This window comes from Chiloscyllium plagiosum, unplaced genomic scaffold, assembly GCF_037043375.1.
Source record: "Chiloscyllium plagiosum isolate Xiang-an unplaced genomic scaffold, Cpla_swu_hap1 HiC_scaffold_12, whole genome shotgun sequence".
Classification (NCBI taxonomy): Eukaryota; Metazoa; Chordata; class Chondrichthyes; order Orectolobiformes; family Hemiscylliidae; genus Chiloscyllium; species Chiloscyllium plagiosum.
Window position 1 is genome coordinate 8,671,556 of NW_028270150.1, and position 19,131 is coordinate 8,690,686.

The 19,131-nt window shown below is 46.4% G+C and overlaps 1 protein-coding gene across 5 annotated transcripts in view; it reads left to right on the plus strand.

The window, feature by feature from the left end:
• robo1 (roundabout, axon guidance receptor, homolog 1 (Drosophila)) overlaps positions 1-19,131 on the plus strand; it is a 768,177-nt gene that overhangs the window by 680,926 nt on the left and 68,120 nt on the right. For all 5 annotated transcript variants that reach the window (XM_087992440.1, XM_087992441.1, XM_087992443.1 and 2 more), the window contains 9 exons: positions 1-85; positions 962-1,133; positions 5,906-6,111; positions 7,717-7,798; positions 10,934-11,102; positions 12,215-12,381; positions 12,840-12,961; positions 14,449-14,683; positions 17,474-17,595. The exon at positions 1-85 is cut by the window's left edge and continues 40 nt beyond it. In XM_087992440.1, coding sequence (XP_087848566.1) covers positions 1-85; positions 962-1,133; positions 5,906-6,111; positions 7,717-7,798; positions 10,934-11,102; positions 12,215-12,381; positions 12,840-12,961; positions 14,449-14,683; positions 17,474-17,595 — 1,360 coding nt within the window. The remainder of the gene's footprint in view (positions 86-961; positions 1,134-5,905; positions 6,112-7,716; positions 7,799-10,933; positions 11,103-12,214; positions 12,382-12,839; positions 12,962-14,448; positions 14,684-17,473; positions 17,596-19,131) is intronic.

Below are 19,131 nucleotides of genomic sequence, written 5' to 3' on the forward strand. Positions count from 1 at the left end.
GGCCGTGGGGAGGACGGTCACGTTCACCTGCGAGGCAACTGGAAGCCCCCAGCCTGCCATTTTCTGGCAGAGGGAGGGAAGCCAGGTGAGTGCCGGGCACTGGGGAGGGGGGCACTACATTGGGGGCACCCCACAGCAGCTTTGGGAGGGTGGACACTGTCCGGTGATATGTCATGTTTAGCTGGGAGGGGGGCGCAGTTTGAAGGAAACAGGTGTGCCGCCCATCCCCCCAGCTCTGCCTGATTTGTAGTGAATGCTTGGGGGTGGGGGGAGGCGGGGAGAAAGCTCCCATCGTCAGGAAGGCACCTTGTGTTTAAAATCCGCAGTAAATAAACTTCCCCCTGTATCTGAGGGAAATGTGTACGTCTGTGTACCTCATGTGTGAATATCTGTGTCCACGTGTCTTGTGTGTGAATGCGCACATGCGTGTACCTCATGTAAACAGCACTGCATCTGGTGTGTAATTCTGGATTTTTTTTCAAGTTTGCTGTCTGGATATATATTTCAACAAGAGTCTTCATCAAAGAGCCACATGGAAGATCTTTGCCTTTGTCAGAGTCAGATCATTGGGAATTATATAAACATAGAGAATAGGAGCAGGAGGAGGCCATTCGCCCCTTTGATCCTGCCACCACCATTCAATATGATCATGGCTGATCATGCAATCTCAGTATACCATTCCCACCCTCACCCCATACCTATTGGTCTCTTTAGCCGCAAGGGCCACATCCAGTTCCCCCTTGAATCTATCTAATGAACTGGCTCCAACAGCTTCCTGTGGGAGAGAGTTCCACAGGTTCACAACTCTCTGAGTGAAGAAATTGTTCCTCATCTCACAGCGTGGGAAATTCCCATCAGAATTGCAGGGGTTAAACACGTTCTCTCTTGACGAGCTTGTTGGCGAGACACTCTTGCTAACTCTCACCCTGGTGTAACTTTCCTCCTTTCTTTCTCGTTTCAGAATCTGCTGTTCTCCTACCAGCCTCCGGAGCCTTCCAGCAGATTCTCGGTGTCGCAGGTCGGCGACCTCACCATCACCAACATTCAGAGGTCCGATGTTGGTTACTACAGCTGCCAGGCACTCAATGTAGCTGGGAGTGTCATCATCAAAGTCTTCCTGGAGGTGACGGACGGTAAGCTGCCAGCAATTTAACCACGGGGAGCCAGTCCACTCCTTGAGGCTCTCACGGAAGACTGTCCTGATACCACATTCCTGGGATCATAGGGCAGGCAGTGACCATGCTGACAGAGCACCCAGACTCTTTGCCCGTAACATCTTTTGAACAGCTCTGTATTTTCAATCCGTTTCCTTTGTATCTCTTAATACAGGCATCCCCCCTTATCCCCGGGTGATACGTTCCAAAACCCACCGCGGATGACTGAAACCGCGGGTAGTAGCAAACTCTATCATTTAAATGGGAAACCTACTTCCCTGTCAGCCACCTGGAATTATTTCTGGAATATTCCATGTAATATTTTCGGGCTGCAGTAAACCGCGGATAACCAAGACCACACAAACCGAATCCGCGGATACTGGGGTTCGACTGTACTGTGAAATATTTGGAACTGGAAAGGGTTGTTGATTGGGTAAGAGGCAGGAAAATAGGATGGAGGGTCATGGCATAAATACTAGCATTGCCCAGTTTTATGCTTAGCGAGTTTTGAGAAGATTTGTAGCTCAGGTTGAGGTTCTGGATGTAGGTTTGCTTGCTGAGCTGGAAGGTTCATTCCCAGATGTTTCGTCACCTTACTGGGTAACATCTTCAGTGGGCCTCTGGGCAAAGCACTGCTGATGATTCCTGCTTTCTCCTTATATGTTTGGGTTTCCTTGGGTTGGTGATGTCATTTCCTGCGGTGAAGTCATTTCCTGTTCTTTTTCTCAGGGGGTGGTAGATGGGGTCTAACTCAATGTGTCTGTTGATAGGGTTCTGGTTGGAATGCCTTGCTTCTAGGAGTTTTCATGCGTGTCTTTGTTTGGCTTGTCCTAGGATGGATGTGTTGTCCCAGTCGAAGTGGTGTCCTTCCTTATCTGTATGTAAGGATACTAGTGAGAGAGGGTCATGTCATTTTGTGGCTAGTTGATGTTCAACACATCCATCGTAGGACAAGCCAAACAGAGACATGCACGAGAATTCCTAGAAGCATAGCATTCCAATCGGAACTCTGTCAACAAACACTTCGAGTTAGACCCCCACCTACCACCCCCTGAGAAAAAGAACAGGAAATGACATCGCCAACCCAAAAAAACCCAAACATATAAATAGAAAGCAGGAATCATCAGTAGTGCTTCGCTCAGAGGCCCACTGAAGATGGTACCTAGTAAGGTGACGAAACGTCTGGAAATGAACCTTCCAGCTCAGCAAGCAAACCTATATCTGCAGTTTTATGCTATTCGTTTGTGCTGTTAACTGGGGCGGACAATGCCTAGTGGTATTATCATGAGTGATCCAGAATACCAAGCAAACATTCTGGGACTGTGGGTTGAAATCCCGTCGGGCAGATTGTAAAATCTGAATACATTAAAAATCGGGGGAACTAAAAACTGAAAAACTGTAGATGCTGTGCAGCAGAAACAAAACCAGAAGTTGGTGGAAAAGCTCAGCGGGTCTGGCACTATCCGTGAAGAGAAAGCAGAGTTAATGTTTTGGGTCCGGTGACCCTTCCTCAAAATCAGGGGAAAACTGGTCACCATGTAACTGTTTTCAGGAAAAACCTGTCTGGGTCACTAATATCCTTTAGGGAAGGAAACTGCCATCCTTACCTGATCTGGCCTACATGTGACTCCAGACCCACAGCAATGTGGATGACTCTTATCAGTCCTCAGGGCATTTAGGGATGGGCAATAAATGCTGGCTCAGCCAGTGAGACCAACATGCCATGAATGAATGAAGAACAATTCTAGGCATTAGGTAGTTGTTTGTGCCTGCTCTCAGTTCCCTTCTGACCTGCCTGTTGACCTTCACCGAGGTAGAGGCTGGGTACATCACAAATTCATCTATCAACTCGGCATGTAGTGTGTGCATCTCTGACCGAGATAATTTTGGATTTGAATCCCACACCAGAGACCTGAGCCACCCTTCACCACATGGACTGCAGTGGTTCAAGATAGCAGGTCATCCATATCTTTTCAAGGGGCAACTAGTAACAGACAGTAACTATTGACCGAGCCAGCGACGCCCACATCCCACGAGGGAGTAAAGAGAATCCTGTAGTGAAGGGCTGCTGTTATGCTCAGTAGAGAACATAACATGAGGCATTGGCTGCTCTGTTTGGTCAGCTGAAGGGGCTGCACCACTATCTCAGAGTTATCCTGGACTAACATTCATCCCTCAACCAATATTGTTAGAAGTGATTGAGATAATCTGCTTGTTATGTTTGTGTGTGGACATAATCTCAGAAAAAGAGGGTGCTGAATCTGTGGAATTCATCACCACAGAGAGCTGTCGAGGCTGGGTCAATAAGTATATTCTATGCTGGGGTCAACAAAGTTTTAACCAGGAAGGGAGTCAAGGGTTATGGGGAAAAGGTAGGAAAGTGGAGCTGAGGATGAGCGGATCTTTAAGTACAGGGCATCCATCGAAGGAGGCAACACTGGGCTTGCACAGTGGCTCAGTGGTTAGCACTGCTGCCTCACAACACCAAGGACCTGGGTTCGATTCCAGCCTTGGGTGACTGTCTGCATAGAGTTTGCACATTCCCCCGGTGTCTGCGTGAGTTTCCTTAAAGTGCTATGGTTTCTTTCCACAGTCCAAAGAAATGAAGGTTAGGTGAATTGGCCATGCTAAATTGCCTGTAGTATTCAAGCATGTGTAGGTTAGGTACATTAGTCAGGCGAAATATAAAGTAGGGGGATGGGTCTGGGTGGTTTACTCTTCGGAGGATTGGTATGGACTTGTTGGGCCAAAGGGTCTGTTTGCACACTGCAGGGATTCTATGAGACCCCAGACCCTGTTTCTTTCCTGCTCTATCATCAGTCTGAATGAAAAAGTGAACAGAACCCTGGCCAAATATGATATTGGAGGTGGGATGAGACCCTTTAGTGCCACTTAATCAGGCATTAAGGTCCTCAATAAGCCTGAAGATTGGCTGGCTAGCTGGTGCCTTTATTAAAGGGGACAATTAAACAGGTGTGGATGAGAAGGCACTGGACAAGCCACCCATTCTGTTTCTGGTGTACATCTCGCATGGGGCTTGGGGGTGGTGGGTAAATGCTTGCCTCCTTTGTGGCCTTTCCAGTAAGGCATCCAGAGGTGAAAGCAGAGAGAGGTCTCTGAAGGGAGCTCAGGGTAAGAGTTGATGAGTATCTCACAACAGGCTATAATCCAGCCTTCCGATAGGGGAATAATGAGGCATAAACTTAAATTCCAGGAAAGAAAGCAGGGAACAGAGTACCATTGCAGGACAACACAGTGGTCATCATTATGTTTCCTCTGTTTCAGGAACATTTGTCTTACTTCAAGTGCAAATGATTGTTGCTGAGTTGATTTAACCTGCAATATTCTTTTTTCCTTATTCAGTGCACAGCTGTGGTGAAGGCCTCACTCATTCTCTGTCTGCTCCATGTAGGACTTGTTGTTCCTTTAGGCTCTCTTCCTTTACAGACCTGTAATACCTGTAGGCCTCAGTATTCTGATCTCGGCCTCACCGTGCCTAAAGGCAATGCACTTCTATAAGAACCACAGAATCCCTACACTGTGGAACCCGGCCATACAGCCCATTGAGTCCACGCTGAGCCTCTGAAGAGCATCTTAACACCACCCTCCCGACCCTGTCCCTGTAACCCTGCATTTCCCATGGCCAATCCACCCTAGCCTGTGGGAGGAAACCGGAGCACCCAGAGGAAACCCATGCAGGCACGGGGAGAATGTGCAAACTCTGAGTCTGACATTGAACCCGGGTCCCTGATGGAATGGATACTGGCGGCCTTTCCTTGACAACGGGCCGGGTAGATAGATTCTAGAGATGGGAGGTTGGTCTCTGTGATTGTCCAAGCCGAGTCCACCACCATATGAGAATGATCTTCAGGTTTTTCCTGTGTTCATTTTTCAATCAGCACACTAAAAACTTATCCTTTTAGGCATTAGAAACGTCACTAAAATCACACAATACCTGTTTATAGGAATTATGATAATTCCACACTAAATCAGTAGGGATGTTTTTTTCCAATATTGCAATAGTATCAAGAGAGCTTTATTATCATACAATCTCTACAGAGTGAGAAAAGGCCATTCGGCCCAATGAGTTCACACTGACTCTCTAAAGAGTATCCCACCCAGACTCCCGTCCGCCCTTCCCCCACACTACCTGATAACACTGCATTTCCCACGGCTCACCCTCCTAATCTACACATCCCTGAACACTATGGACAATTTAGTATGGCCAATCCACCTAAACTACACATTTTTGGACTGCAAGAGAAAACCCACGCAGATACAGGGAGAACATGCAAAACTCCATACGGACAGTCACCCAAGGCTGGAATTGAACCCGGGTCCCTGGTGCTATGAGCCAGTATGCCAACCCTATATATATATATATAGGCCTCCCTGTTCCTATAGGCTTTACTCTTCCTGTCGGCCTCTGTGCTCCAATAGGCTTCAATGTTACTGTCGAGCCTTAATGCTGTTATCAGGGACTGTCCTGCTCAGCTCCTCTTTATTACTTCCAGGTGCTGTGCAGCTGTGGGCTGTTTGCATGTGAGCTCACTGTGGGGAGATTCTTCACCATATGTTGATATTTTCTCCTAGAGGGATGCACCAGTTACAATTAGTCCCATAATTAGAGGCCTCTCTGGGCGACAGACATTTGCAATGGCTCTTTGGAAGTTCTATGAAATTTGAAAATAAATTGCTTCCACTTGTGCAAACTTTAACTGCTTCTCTTTCACATTTTGCTTCTGCCCCAGTCATTTCAGACAGGCCTCCCCCTGTCATTCGCCAAGGTCCCACCAATCAGACGGTTGCTGTGGACAGCACGGTGGTCCTCGGGTGCCTGGCCAGTGGAACACCCCCACCCACCATCCTCTGGAGAAAAGATGGAGTCTTGGTCTCCACCCATGACTCACGCATCAAGCAGCAAGAAACAGGAGCCCTGCAGATCCATTACACCAAGGTAAGGGGGATGCGAATACTCATCGCTCACAATTTCACCTCAGGCAACACTCTTCTGCTGAATATTTTTCTGCAGGAGAAGCTCTCACTGTATGTAGTTGACACAATTTACCCAGCTACATGTCCTGGACAATACATAGTGGCAGCATTGATTAAGTCCATAGAAAGTTGAAAATGGAGTCATAGGTAGACAGGGTAATGATGAAGAGCAATTGAGAAGGAGCTTTGATTAACAGATATCGAGACTCAAAACGTTAGCTTGCTCTCTCTCCATGGATGCTGTCTGACCCGCTGTGATCTCCAGTATTTGTTGTTTTCAATAATGAAGAAGGCATTTGGTATGCTTGCCTTTATTGGTCAGTGCAATGAGTATAGGGGTTGGGAGGTCATATTGCAGCTGTACAGAACACTTTTTGGGACACTTTTGGAATATTATGTTCAGTTCTGGTCTCCTTGCTATCGGAAGGCTATTCTGAAACTTGAAAGGGTTCTGAAAATATTGACAAGGGTGTTGCCAGGGTTGGAGGGTTTGAGCTACAGGGAGAGGCTGAATAGACTGGGGCGATTTTTTCTGGAGCATCAGAAGCTGAGGGGTGACCTTATAAAGGTTTTAATGTGGAGGTGCTGGTGTTGGACTGAGATGGACAAAGTCAGAAGTCACATGACACCAGGTTTATTTGAAATCACAAGTTTTCGGAGTGGCACTGTTGTGTGACTTCTAACTTACAGAAGTTTATAAAATCATGAGGGGCATGGATAGGGTGAGTAGTCAAGGACTTTTCCCCAAAGTATGGGGGTCCAAAACTAGAGGGCATAGGTTTAAAGTGAGAGGGGTAATATTTAAAAAGGACCTAAGGGTAACTTTTTCACGCAGAGGATGGTGCGTGTATGGAATGAGCTGCCAGAGGAATTGGTGGAGGCTGGTACAATTACAACATTTAAAAGGCATCTGCACGGGTATATGAATAGGAAGGGTTTGGAGTGATATGGGCCAAGTGCTGGCAAATGGGACCAGATTAATTTAGAATATCTGGTCGGCATGGATTAGTTGGAGCAAGGGTCTGTTTACGTGCTGTACATCTCTGACTCTCAGTAACGTGTGCCGTGACTCTATCTGTCACCCATCATTTTAAAGACTGCCAGAGGGCAGAGAGTTTAAATTAATGTTGCAGGGTTGGAAGTATTATCTTTCAATCGAGTTATTAATTTGAGACCCCAGTCTGCCGTCTCAGGAATGCACAAGGGAGAGAGTTGGACCCAAAGGCCTGACAACATATTAATGATGTGGATGCGACAAGTGAAGATGCTAGTGAAGTTAGTTCCCTGGTGACTGCACTTCCAAAATAATAAACTAGGTCACAATGATGGTCACCATCAGAAACGATGCTGCCTTTATCTCCCTCCCTGGTTCTTTTGCCAAATTTCCGTCTGCTGTGGTTCCCCATCCTGATACCACTTGAACTGTGATTGTCTCATCAGCACAGTATAAATACTTCAAACATGATTTCCCTGCCACACCATATCAGGCTCACAAACCTTGAAGAGGTTTCAACTTCTGGAATAGACTCTGCAAAGTGGTTTATCTGAGTGTGCTTCTCTTCCTTAGCTGGGTGACTCTGGTGTCTACACGTGTATAGCCTCAACACCAAGTGGTGAAGCAACATGGAGTGCACGCGTTGATGTTCAAGGTAAGAATCTCTTAATGTTTTAGAAACCCAGCCCTTGCTCAAGATAAAAGTCACAGAGTATTAGGCAAACACCATCAAGCCTTCTCACGTCAGGGACAACACAGAGTTAGGTACAGAGTAAAGCTCTCTATACACTGTCCCTCCATTAAACTCCCCCAGGACAGGGACAGCACTCGGTTAGATGTCTGGCAGGGTAGCGTGGTGGCTCAGTGGTTAACACTGCTACCTCATAGCACCAGGGACCTGGGTTCAATTCCAGCCTTGGGTGACTGTCTATATGGAGTTTGCACATTCTCCCTATGTCTGCGTGGGTTCCCTCCCACAGTTCATAGGTGGATTGGCCATACTAAATTGCCCAGAGTGTCCAGGGATGTATAGGTTCGGTGGGTGGGAAATGGTGTTGTAGGGGAAGTCTGGCTGGGATGCCCTTTGGGGAGTCAGTGTGAATTTGTTGGGCCGAATGGCCTTTTCTCACTCTGTAGGGATTGTATGATGATAAAGCTCTCTTGATACTTTTGCAATATTGGAAAGACATCCATACTGATTTTGTGAGGAATTATCATTCTTCCTATAAATAGGTATTGTGTAATTTTAGTGAAATTCCTAATGTCTAAAAGGCTAAGTTTTTAGTTTGCGGATTGGGAAAAGAAAATTATAAAAGCCTGAAGATAATTCTCATATGATGCTGAACTCAGCCCGGACAATCACAAAGGCCAACCTCCCATCTATAGAATCCATCTACCAGGCCCACTGTCAAGTAAAGGCCACCAGCATTCTCAAAGATCCATCCCACCCTGGCAATGTTTTACTACAACCTCTACCATCAGGGAGAAGGTACAGAAACCCGAACACACGCACCAACCAGTTTCGAAACAGTTTCTACCCTACTGTTGTTACAATACTGAATGGCCTCACAAACTCTTAACATTCACCTGTACCTGTGTTTTTGTTTTTGCCGCTGTTTACTTATTATTTACTTATCTATGTTACTGAACTCTGTGGTCTGCCTGTATTGCTCGCAAGACAAAGCTTTTCACTGTGCCCTGGTACACGTGACAATAAATTCAATTCAAGTTCAGCTCAGTTCATAGATCCCTTACAGATAAAGCTGATTGATCACTAAAGTGACAGATCTACCTATCAATCAGATTACTTTAACAGCAGAGGAAAGGGCTGTTTGTTTCCTCTAGTCTATGCTAGAATTTTGAGTTTCAGTTTAATTTATTGTTGTCACAAATTTGTGCTGCACATGCTCCTCCCCATCCACCACTTCATTGATTCCCAATAACTGATCCTTTTATTGCTTTCCCCCTCACATGCCTTTCTCACATCCCCGGAAATTTACTACTGTCACTCGCATTCACCAGTCCCTGTGGGAGCGAGTTCCACAATCTCTCCACTCTCTGACTTTCCAATCAGACTCATCAATCATTACTTTGTATTGATGATCTTGGAATTTACCCCCGCAAAAAACATTGGAGCATCTTCTTTTCATCTGTCCTCAGGAAATGCTTTCAGGATGTGAAGGGCTGATACCAGATCACCTCTGTTTGTGCTTTAAATTGATATTATTGAGTCATAGAGATGTGCGGCACAGAAACAGACCCTTCAGCCCAACTCGTCCATGCCGACCAGATATCCTAATCTAATATAATCCCATTTGCCAGCACTTGGCCCACATCCCTCCAAACCCTTCCTATTCATATTCCCATCCAAATGCCTTTTAAATGTTGTAATTGTACCAGCCTCCACCACTTCCTCTGGCAGCTCATTCCATACATGCACCACACACTCTCTGCGTGAAAAAGTTGCTCCTTAGGTCCCTTTTAAATCTTTCCTCCTCTCACCTTTAACCTGTGCCCTCTAGTTCTGCACTCCCACCCCAGGGAAAAGACCTTGTCTTTTTATCCTATCGGTGCCCCTCATGATTTTATAAAGGTCTATGAAGTCACCCCTCAGCCTCAGACCCTACAATCAGCCTATAGCTCAAATCCTATAGAAAAGTACAGCACAGGAACTGGTCCTGTCCTTAACTACATCCACAGGAATCCCATATAATCCAGGCTGATGCTCACAGTACAGTATCAAGGGAATGCAGCAGTGTCCCTCAGATAATATCACTTCATATGATTATACTATGGCTGTTTGTGGTAATCTGCTGTTGGCAAATTGGTTGCCAAATTTCCTGAATCCGACAAGAATGTTGGTTCTGAAGAAGTGTCACTGGACACAAAACATTAACTGAGTTTCTCTCTCCACAGATACTGCCAGATCTGCTGAGTTTCTCCAGTAGTCTCTGTTGGTGATACTCCAGCATCTGCAATTCTTTTGAGTTTTTCCATCTTCACATGACATTTGTTCAGAAACTGGATGTATTTGTGCAGAAATCTTAAAGGCGCCTGAACAGATTGAGAGAGCTTTTAATAAGGTTTACAACATTAGGGGCCTTATATGTAAAGGCAGAGAGTAGAAGAAGAAACCTTCCTCAGGTTTTGGTTTTGATTAGATTCCCTACAATGTGGAAACAGGCCCTTTGGCCCAACAAGTCCACACCGACCCTCCGAAGAGTAACCCACCCAGACCCATTTCCCTCTGACTAGTGCATCTAACACCATGGACAATTTAGCATGGCCAGTTCACCTGACCTGCACATCTTTGGGTTGTGGGAGGAAACCGGAGCAGACACAGGGCAAATGTGCAAATTCCAGACAGACGGTCGCCCGAGGCTAGAATTGAACCTGGGACCCGGGTGCTGTGAGGCAGCTGTGCTAACCACTGAGCCACTGTGCCGCCCCATTGCCAAGTGGAGTATTAGTGTTTAAATCTGGTTACCACACTTTAAGAAAGATATGAAGGTGTAAGGCAGGGGACAGAAAAGATTCTCAGGAATGGTTCCAGTTACATTGACAGATTAAAGAAGTTCTTATTTTTTCACACTAAAATAGAGAATGCAATCCCTTTTCGTATAATCCCCTTGTGCGATGCACTGTCTAGTTTTTCTCGTTCATACACCTGTCACCTCATTGAGATTTATTTATTTACTGCTTTGTATCTAAACAAAACTTGCTATTGTTCTTGACTGATTTGGAATCCATTATCTCCTCCCTTGACTCCCTGTGGGTCTTGGGATTCCAGAGTTCGGGACTCCAGTTTTACCTCCTCGGGTACCAGACCCCAACCTCATTCCTGGAATGCCATCCAAGCCGGAAGTGAGGAATGTCAGCAAAAATGGGGTGACGCTGATTTGGAAACCAAACATGAATTCTGGAGCCACCCCGATCTCCTACGTCATTGAGGCCTTCAGGTGAGTCCCACCTTTGTCTCTGTGTGGAAATGGGTGGATTCCCGTTGGGAATTGTTCAACCCGGAATGGCCACCTTCAAGCCACAGCACCCTCCGCAGTCAGATTCCTTGACCCATTGGCCTATTCCCCACCACACTCTCGGTTTTTGTCGAGAGGTTGCATAGGGATTGGATCTCACCTAGAGTCCACTATCAACGATTACTGACATTTCCGGATTGTCCTGGAACCAGCTGGAATACAGATCGCTCTCCCAGCTGATCTTATGAGTAACACAGGGGGAGAAAGTTTCCGAAGGGAACATTGCTGTACAAAGAGTGCAATGGATCTTTCACCATTACTCACTCCTCTATGACCATTATTCAGGTTAAATAAACTCCTCATCAGGGTGACTGTACCCACCTCAACTTTCCACTCCCTACGGAGATTCTAATCTGTCATGATTATTGCTGTGCCCTCCTCACAAGCTCTCATTACCTCTTCCTTTATATCTCCATCCTTTCACCTGATTACTGTTGAGGAGACTGGACAGTCATTTCTTGCTTCTGTCATTTCTCATTTCTACTCAAACTGTTCCCATACCTTGGTTTCCTGAACTTAAGTCATCCTGCCCTGTTGTGCTTTATTAACCAGAGCAACCTGTCCACCTTTACTCAGTTTCCCGCCATTCCTAAAGGTGCTTTAACCATCAAGATTCACCTCCATATCCATGTCAACCCTCAACACACATACACACATTGTTTAGCCCCTCTGCTTCATTGGCTGGGTCTAGCTGCAGAATGAGCCTGGGAATGTTATGGACTATATAGACACATAGAAAATTGGAGCAGGAGTAGACCATTTGGCCCTTCGAGTCTGCTCCACCATTCAATGTGATCATGGCTGATTATCCAACTCAGTCCCCTGTTCCCATTTTCTCCCCATTATTTCCAGTGCTATGCGCTAGAAATTTACATGTTCATCTCTCGTGTGGGACCTCACCAAAAGCATAAAGTATAAGGAGTTAGAAAGGCAGTGTGGTTTTCATTGGGGCAGGGGGGCACCTAGCATTTTGCTGTGATTGATTTATACCTGTGTAATGTTCCACATATCAATTCTTGTGATGTTATTTCCAGTCATGCAGCCGGGAGCAGCTGGCAAACAGTCGCTGACCGGGTGAAAACTGATACATACGCCATTAAAAACCTGAGATCTAATGCTGTCTACCTTTTCCTGATCCGAGCAGTCAATGCTTACGGTCTCAGTGATCCAAGTCCAATATCAGACCCAGTCAAAACCCAAGGTAAGACTCATACAGTTGTAAAACATAAATCAAATGGCCCAATAAAGGGATGGTTTTACTAACCCAAAGAAGTTGATGGGAACAGAGTAGAGGGAGCTTTACCTTATATCTAACCCCTTGTTGTCCCTTTCCTGGGAGTATTTAATGGAGACAGTGTAGAGGGAGCTTTATCTGTATCTAACTCCATGCTGCCCCTTTCCTGGAAGTATTTAATGGTGACAGTGTAAAGGGAGCTTTACTCTGTCAGTAACCCTGTGCTGTCTCAGTTCTGGGAGAGTTTAATGGGGACAGTGTAGAGAGAGCTTTACTCCATACCTCACCCCATACTGATGGTGTCCTGGGAGTGTTTATATCTAACACTGTGTGCAATAATATTTTGGAATGTTGTTTCTGCAGATTAATATTCATGGCGAGTTTGGTTAGCTGTTAACTGGAAATGAAGTCTTTAATTCTTGCAGATGTCCCACCCACTGGTCAAGGTGTTGACCACAGACAGGTACAGCGGGAGCTTGGTGACGTGATTGTTCATCTCCATAATCCCATCATCCTCTCTTCATCTTCAATCCAGATCCACTGGACTGTGAGTACCGACAAAACAAACTGCAGGGCTGACTCCCTCTGACTCAGATCAAAAATGTAATCAATGTTGACTTGCATGTGGTGGGAGAAACAGAGCCAGCCCCATTCTCAACTCTCTTACTGTGGCCGGGTTAGCAGATCCATATTTGTTTGATACTGCGGTCATTGAATCCCTACAGTGTGGAAGCAGGTCATTTGACTCATGGGGTCCACAGTGACCCCCTGGACAGCATCCCACTCAGACACACCCCCTACCCTATCCCTGTAACCCTGCATTTCCCATGGCTAATCCACCTGACCTGCACATCTTTGGCCCATGGGAGGAAACTGGAGCACCCGGTGGAAACCCACGCAGACATGGGGAGAATGTGTAAACTCTACACAGACAGTCACCCAAGGGTGGAATCGAACCCAGGTCCCGAGGCACTGTGTGCCGCAGTGCTAACCACTGTCCTCAGGGTCTGTAACTGGAGCAAGGGAAGGAATTTAACAATTCATCCAGGGGCTCAGAGAGGTTTTGTTACACACCTCCTGCTTATACCCACTCTGTACATGACCCTGACATTGTTTGACTGATCTTTCATTGGGCCAATAATGGTGGCCATAATACCCACAATCCCCTTCAGTACAGAAACCTCTCTACTGATTGAGTGGGACTGCTGAATGTGGTTCCCTCCTCATCTGACAACACACAGGCCCTGATTTTGATGGAGTAATGTGGCGAGTTGGCACTGATTTCCACTCTCATTCTTGCCACTTGCTTTCTTCCTGGGCATTGGATAAGATTTGTGAACATGAGTTCACAAATCTGCTTGGCTCCATTGTTGGATGGTTGGCATCTCCTCACACCCACCTTCCTGATGGGTTGGGACCAGCTCCTGGTTGACTAGTGGTTCATGTTGCTCAGAGAATTGGGGAACCAGTGCCTCATTCTGGCAGCCTTCTAAGGTAAACTCCATTTGTCTTGCCCCTGCCAACTCATGTTCATCCAAGATCCTTTATAACCCTCATGCTAACTAATGGTATTTCCACGTCCCACTTCCATGTACAGACTGGTCCCAACGTTACCAGTGACATGTGCAACAGCAGAACTCAATGTCTTTATGGAAAAAGACAAGTTGAAAGTACTGAAGATCTCATCCCTCAGGTGATACCTTATTATACAATTTGATAACACCCCCAGCCCAATATCTGCCTCCATTATCCCACTTCCCCAGTCTGATAACCTACTCACCGAACCTGATATCCCACTCCACCAGCCCAATATCTCACTTCAACATCCCACTGCTACTTTTTCCAATATTTCACTCCCCTGTCCGATATCCGACTCCCCGGTTCGACATCTCACTCTCCCGGCTTAATACCTTTCTCGTCAATTGGATATAACACTCACCTCACCCAGAAACACACTGCATCTTGGGACTGATGGAGATTCTCCACATTTCCTCCTCCTTGAATGTTCGCGATCTCTCTTACCCCTGTCCCCAGGTGGATCAGCAATCACAGTACATCCAGGGATACAGGATACTGTACAGGCCCTCAGTGGTGGACAAGCAGCCTGAGATTGAGTGGTCAGTCTTTGAGGTGAGGTCAGCAACTGACCGGAGTGCTGTGCTCCCTAAGTTGAAGAAAGGAATGGGCTACGACATCAAAGTGCGCCCATTCTTCAATGAGTTCCAGGGCGCAGACAGTGATGTGAAATACGCCAAGACCATGGAGGAAGGTAAAATATAACAAACTGTAAAGTTTTTTATTTGGTGTCGGTGTTCCAACCATTTCATCTGACGATTTTGTTATTACTGCGGCTCCATTTGGTGGACTGCCATTTGATCTCCAACTCTCTTTTTAGCTCAGGGAAGATGTATTCCTCGGGGACAGGAAATGTAGAGTCCTGACCCCACACTGAACAAGTAAATAACGGCCAGAACTCCCTCACCTAACATTTAACCTCCAGAGATGGCTGATTTCCCCAAATGATACTGGGAAATAAGGGGTTAAATTAGGTGGGAAAACTGCACAGAAGAGGCCTGGTATTCTGCTCAGTAGAGGAGGCCGAGTGTTTTAAGGTATTTCCAGGTCCTGACTACAGTGCAGGAAGAGACCATTCGGCCCATTGAGTGTACCGACCCTCCAGTGACAAATCCTTGTGTTTACCATGGCCAATCCACCCAACCTGCACATTCTTTGAGGAAGCCCACACAGACACAGGGAGAATGTGCAAACTCCACACACACAATCACCAAGGGGTGGAATCGAACCTGGGACTCTGGCGCTGTGAGGCATCTGTGCTAATCACTGAACTCCCATGCCACCTGATAGAATAGGGGGAGAGAGAAAGTTATTCCTCTGTCAAGGGAGACTAGAGGCATAACCATAAATATAGTGTTCCAAAGTTTAGGCTAATGTCAGGAAGTATTTATTCAGAGAGAGAGGAGTGTAAATTTCAAACACTCTTCCCCCACCCCACGTTGGAGGAGGGTGTGTGATGGTGGTGCAGTTGAAAATTGTAAAACTACGATTGATCGATTAATGTGAGCGAAAGCTTACCATTGAGTATAGGAGTTAGGAGGTAATGTTGCAACCGTACAGGATGTTGGTATGGCCACTTTTAGAATACTGCGTACAATTCTGGTCACCCTGCTATAGGAAGGATGTCTTTAAATTTGAGGGGGTGCAGAAAAGATTGATGAGGATGTTGCCAGGACTGGAGGGACTGAGTTATAACAATAGGCTGGGGCTTTTATCCCTGGAGCAGTGGAGGCTAAAGGGTGACCTGATTGAGGTTTATAAAATCATGAGGGAGATGGATAGGGGGAACTGAGGGTGGTGCATGTATGGAATGAGCTGCAAGAGGAAGTGGTGGAGGCTGGCACGATTATGACATTTAAAAGGCATCTGGATGGAAATATGAATAGGGAAGGTTTGGGGGGATATGAACCAAGTGCTGGCAAATGGGACTAGCTGAGATTGGGGATGTCAGGTTGGCATGGATGAGGTGGGCTGAAGGGTCTGCTTCCGTGCTGTATGTCTCTCTGACTGTGTAACAGAACCAAGGTGCGCCAGTGGATTGTCAGCACAGTCTATCTGGTTCACTCATGTCCATTAGGGAAGGAAATCTGCCATCCTTACCCAGTCTGACCAACTCGTAACTCCAGACCCACAGCAATGTAGGTGACTATTAGTTGCCCTCTGAAATGGCCAAGCAAGTCACTCAGTTTAAGAGCAATTAGGGATGGACTTCAAATGTTGGCCTTCACAGTGACATGAATGCATGTTTTTTTATAAAAATGGAGTTGAGGTAAATACCGGTTATGGTCAAATTGAAAGGTGCAGCAGGCCTTGAGGAGCTGAATGGACTCCTATGTATGTGTGTCTTCCTTGACACTGTCTTTATGTAATTCCATTCTCACCCATTTTGCAGTCACACACTACCTCCAGCGGCAGTACTGTGTCTCACATTTAACAGGTGTCATAAAATGAGGAAACATAGAGAAGAGGAGCAGGGGTAGGCCATTCGGCCCTTAGAGCCTGCTTCACCATTCAATATGATCATGGCTGACTATCCAACTCAGTCCCCTGCTCCTGCTTTCTGCCCCATACTCTTTGATCCCTTTAGTCCTAAGAACTATACCTAATGTCATAGAGTCACAGAGATGTACAGCATGGAAACAGACCCTTTGGTCTAACGTCCATGCCGACCAGATATCCCAACCCAATCTAGTCCCACCTGCCAGCACCTGGCCCATATCTAAACTCTTCCTATTCATTTTCCCATCCAAATGCATCTTAAATGTTGTAATTGTACCAGCCACCACCACTTCCTCTGGCAGCTCATTCCATACACGTACCACCCTCTGTGTGAAAAAGATGCCCCTTAGGTCTCCTTTATATCTTTCCCCTCTCAACCTAAACCTATGCCCTCTAGTTCTGGATTCCCCAACCCCAGGGAAAAGACTTTGTCTATTTACTCTCTCCATGCTCCTCATAATTTTGTAAACCTCTATAAGGTCACCCCTCAGCCTCTGATGCTCCAGGGAAAACAGCCCCAGCCTATTCAGCTTCTCCCTATAGCTCAAATCCTCTAACCCTGGCAACATCCTTGTAAATCTTTTCTGAACCCTTTCAGGTTTCACAACATCTTTCCGATAGGAAGGAGACCAGAATTGCACGCAATATTCCAACAGTGTCCTAACTAATGTCCTGTATAGCTGCAACATGACCTCCCAACCCCTGTACTCAATACTCTGACCAATAAAGGGAAGCATACCAAACACCTTCTTCAGTATCCTGTCTACTGTCTTTCAATGTTTTGGCCTCAATTGCTTTCAGTGGCAGAGTTCCGCAGGCCCACCGCTCTCTGGGTGAAGACATTTCTCCTCATCTCAGGAACAATTATGTTTGTAAATGGGATCAGGGTGCATGTCAGATAACGGAGTCAGGAATCAGTCTTTCAGTCTCTGTGTTGATATCGGACACTAACACCTGATTTTACTTCCTCCCTCGGACGGAGCAGCTCCCAGTGCCCCCCCTCAGAGCGTCACAGTCACACTGAATGATGGGAATGGGACTGGCATCGTGGTTGCTTGGCAACCACCCCCAGAAGACTCTCTGAACGGTGATCTCCAGGAGTACAAGGTATGGCCTCACCTAACCTGATATCACAGCAGCCCCCAGGCCTCCTGCACATTTCCCTGGTTTTAATCTCTCCGTCACTGGAGGCCGTGCCTCATCCCTGCCTGTGCCCCATGCTCCGTTATCCCCTGTCAATCCCCCCGAGACTCTCTGCCCACCCAAAGGTGGCTTCTTAAAACTGAACCACTCAGACATTTTGAGTACATCGGCCATCGGTGATCGCAGCAGACAAAAGGTCAAGCTGCCCGCTTCCTCAGCTTCCTCTTTTAACACCTACAGATCACCTTTGTTTATCGGATGTGTACAGTGCACTTACTAAGCACTGAAGACCATAAGATGTAGCAGAGGAAGTGGATCATTCAGCCCATCATGTCCACTCCAGCACTCATAGCAGATCAGAGCATCCTCAACTCCACTTTCCTGTCATTTCCCCAGAATGGGAGGTGCTGGCCTGGTGGTGTTATCACTAGCCTCTGAATCCAGACACCTAGGTCATTTTCTGGACACCTGGGTTCAAATCCTGCCATGACAGAATTCCATTGTTAGTGGGATTTGATTTTAATTAAGGAAAACATTCAGAATTAGCAGTCTAATGATGACTATAGGAAACCATCGCTGATTGTCAGGAAAAACCCACCTGGGTCACTAATGCCCTTTCGGGAAGGAAACTGCCATCCTTACCTGGTCTGGCCAACATGTGATTCCAGACCCACAGCAATGGGGTTGGCTCTTCCCTGCCCTCTGGACAATTAGGGATGGGCTATAAATGCTGGCCAGGCCAGTGATACCTGTAGCCTTTGAACAAAACATAAAAACCTTGAATTCCGTCACCAATTAAAACTCTCCTTAATGTTGTTCTTAATGATGGACAACACTGTGGTAAAGAAATCCACAGATTCACTCCCCTCTGAGAGAGGAAATTTCCCCTCAGCTCTATTTTAAATGTCTAGATTAGAGTGGTGCTGGAAAAGCACAGCAGGTCAGGCAACATCCGAGGAACAGGAAAATTGATGTTTCGGGCAAAAGCCCTTCATCAGGAATAAGGCATTTTAAATGTGCAACCCCTTATTCTGAGATGATGCCCATTGGTCGGAGAGTCTCTCACAAGGGGAAACAACCTTTCCATATTTACCTTGCCAAAGACCCCTAATGATCTGATATTTTTCAATAAGGCCATCTCTCATTCTTTAAAACAGCAACTTGCTGCAGAAATCCCACGAGGGGATGATTATAGTGCTCAGCAACACTTGTGTCTAGCTGCAGCCTGTCTTCCTGTTGTTTGGTCCAGCCTTATCTCTCGGACCCCCGCCCGCCTTCCCACTCAATGGGCTCCACAAACACACTGTGAAAGCTGACTTTGTTCTCAGTGGAAACCTAGCCCCACCTGCTGGAAAAGGCTGCAGTTACTAGTCCTCCCTGACGGATCTCCTTGCCCTCGCTCAGCAGCAGTGATCCGTTCAGACTGAGCTTTCTTTCACAAGTTAAACAAAATGACCGAGCTGCTGCTGCCGTTTCATTTAACTCCTCGCTGTGAATTCC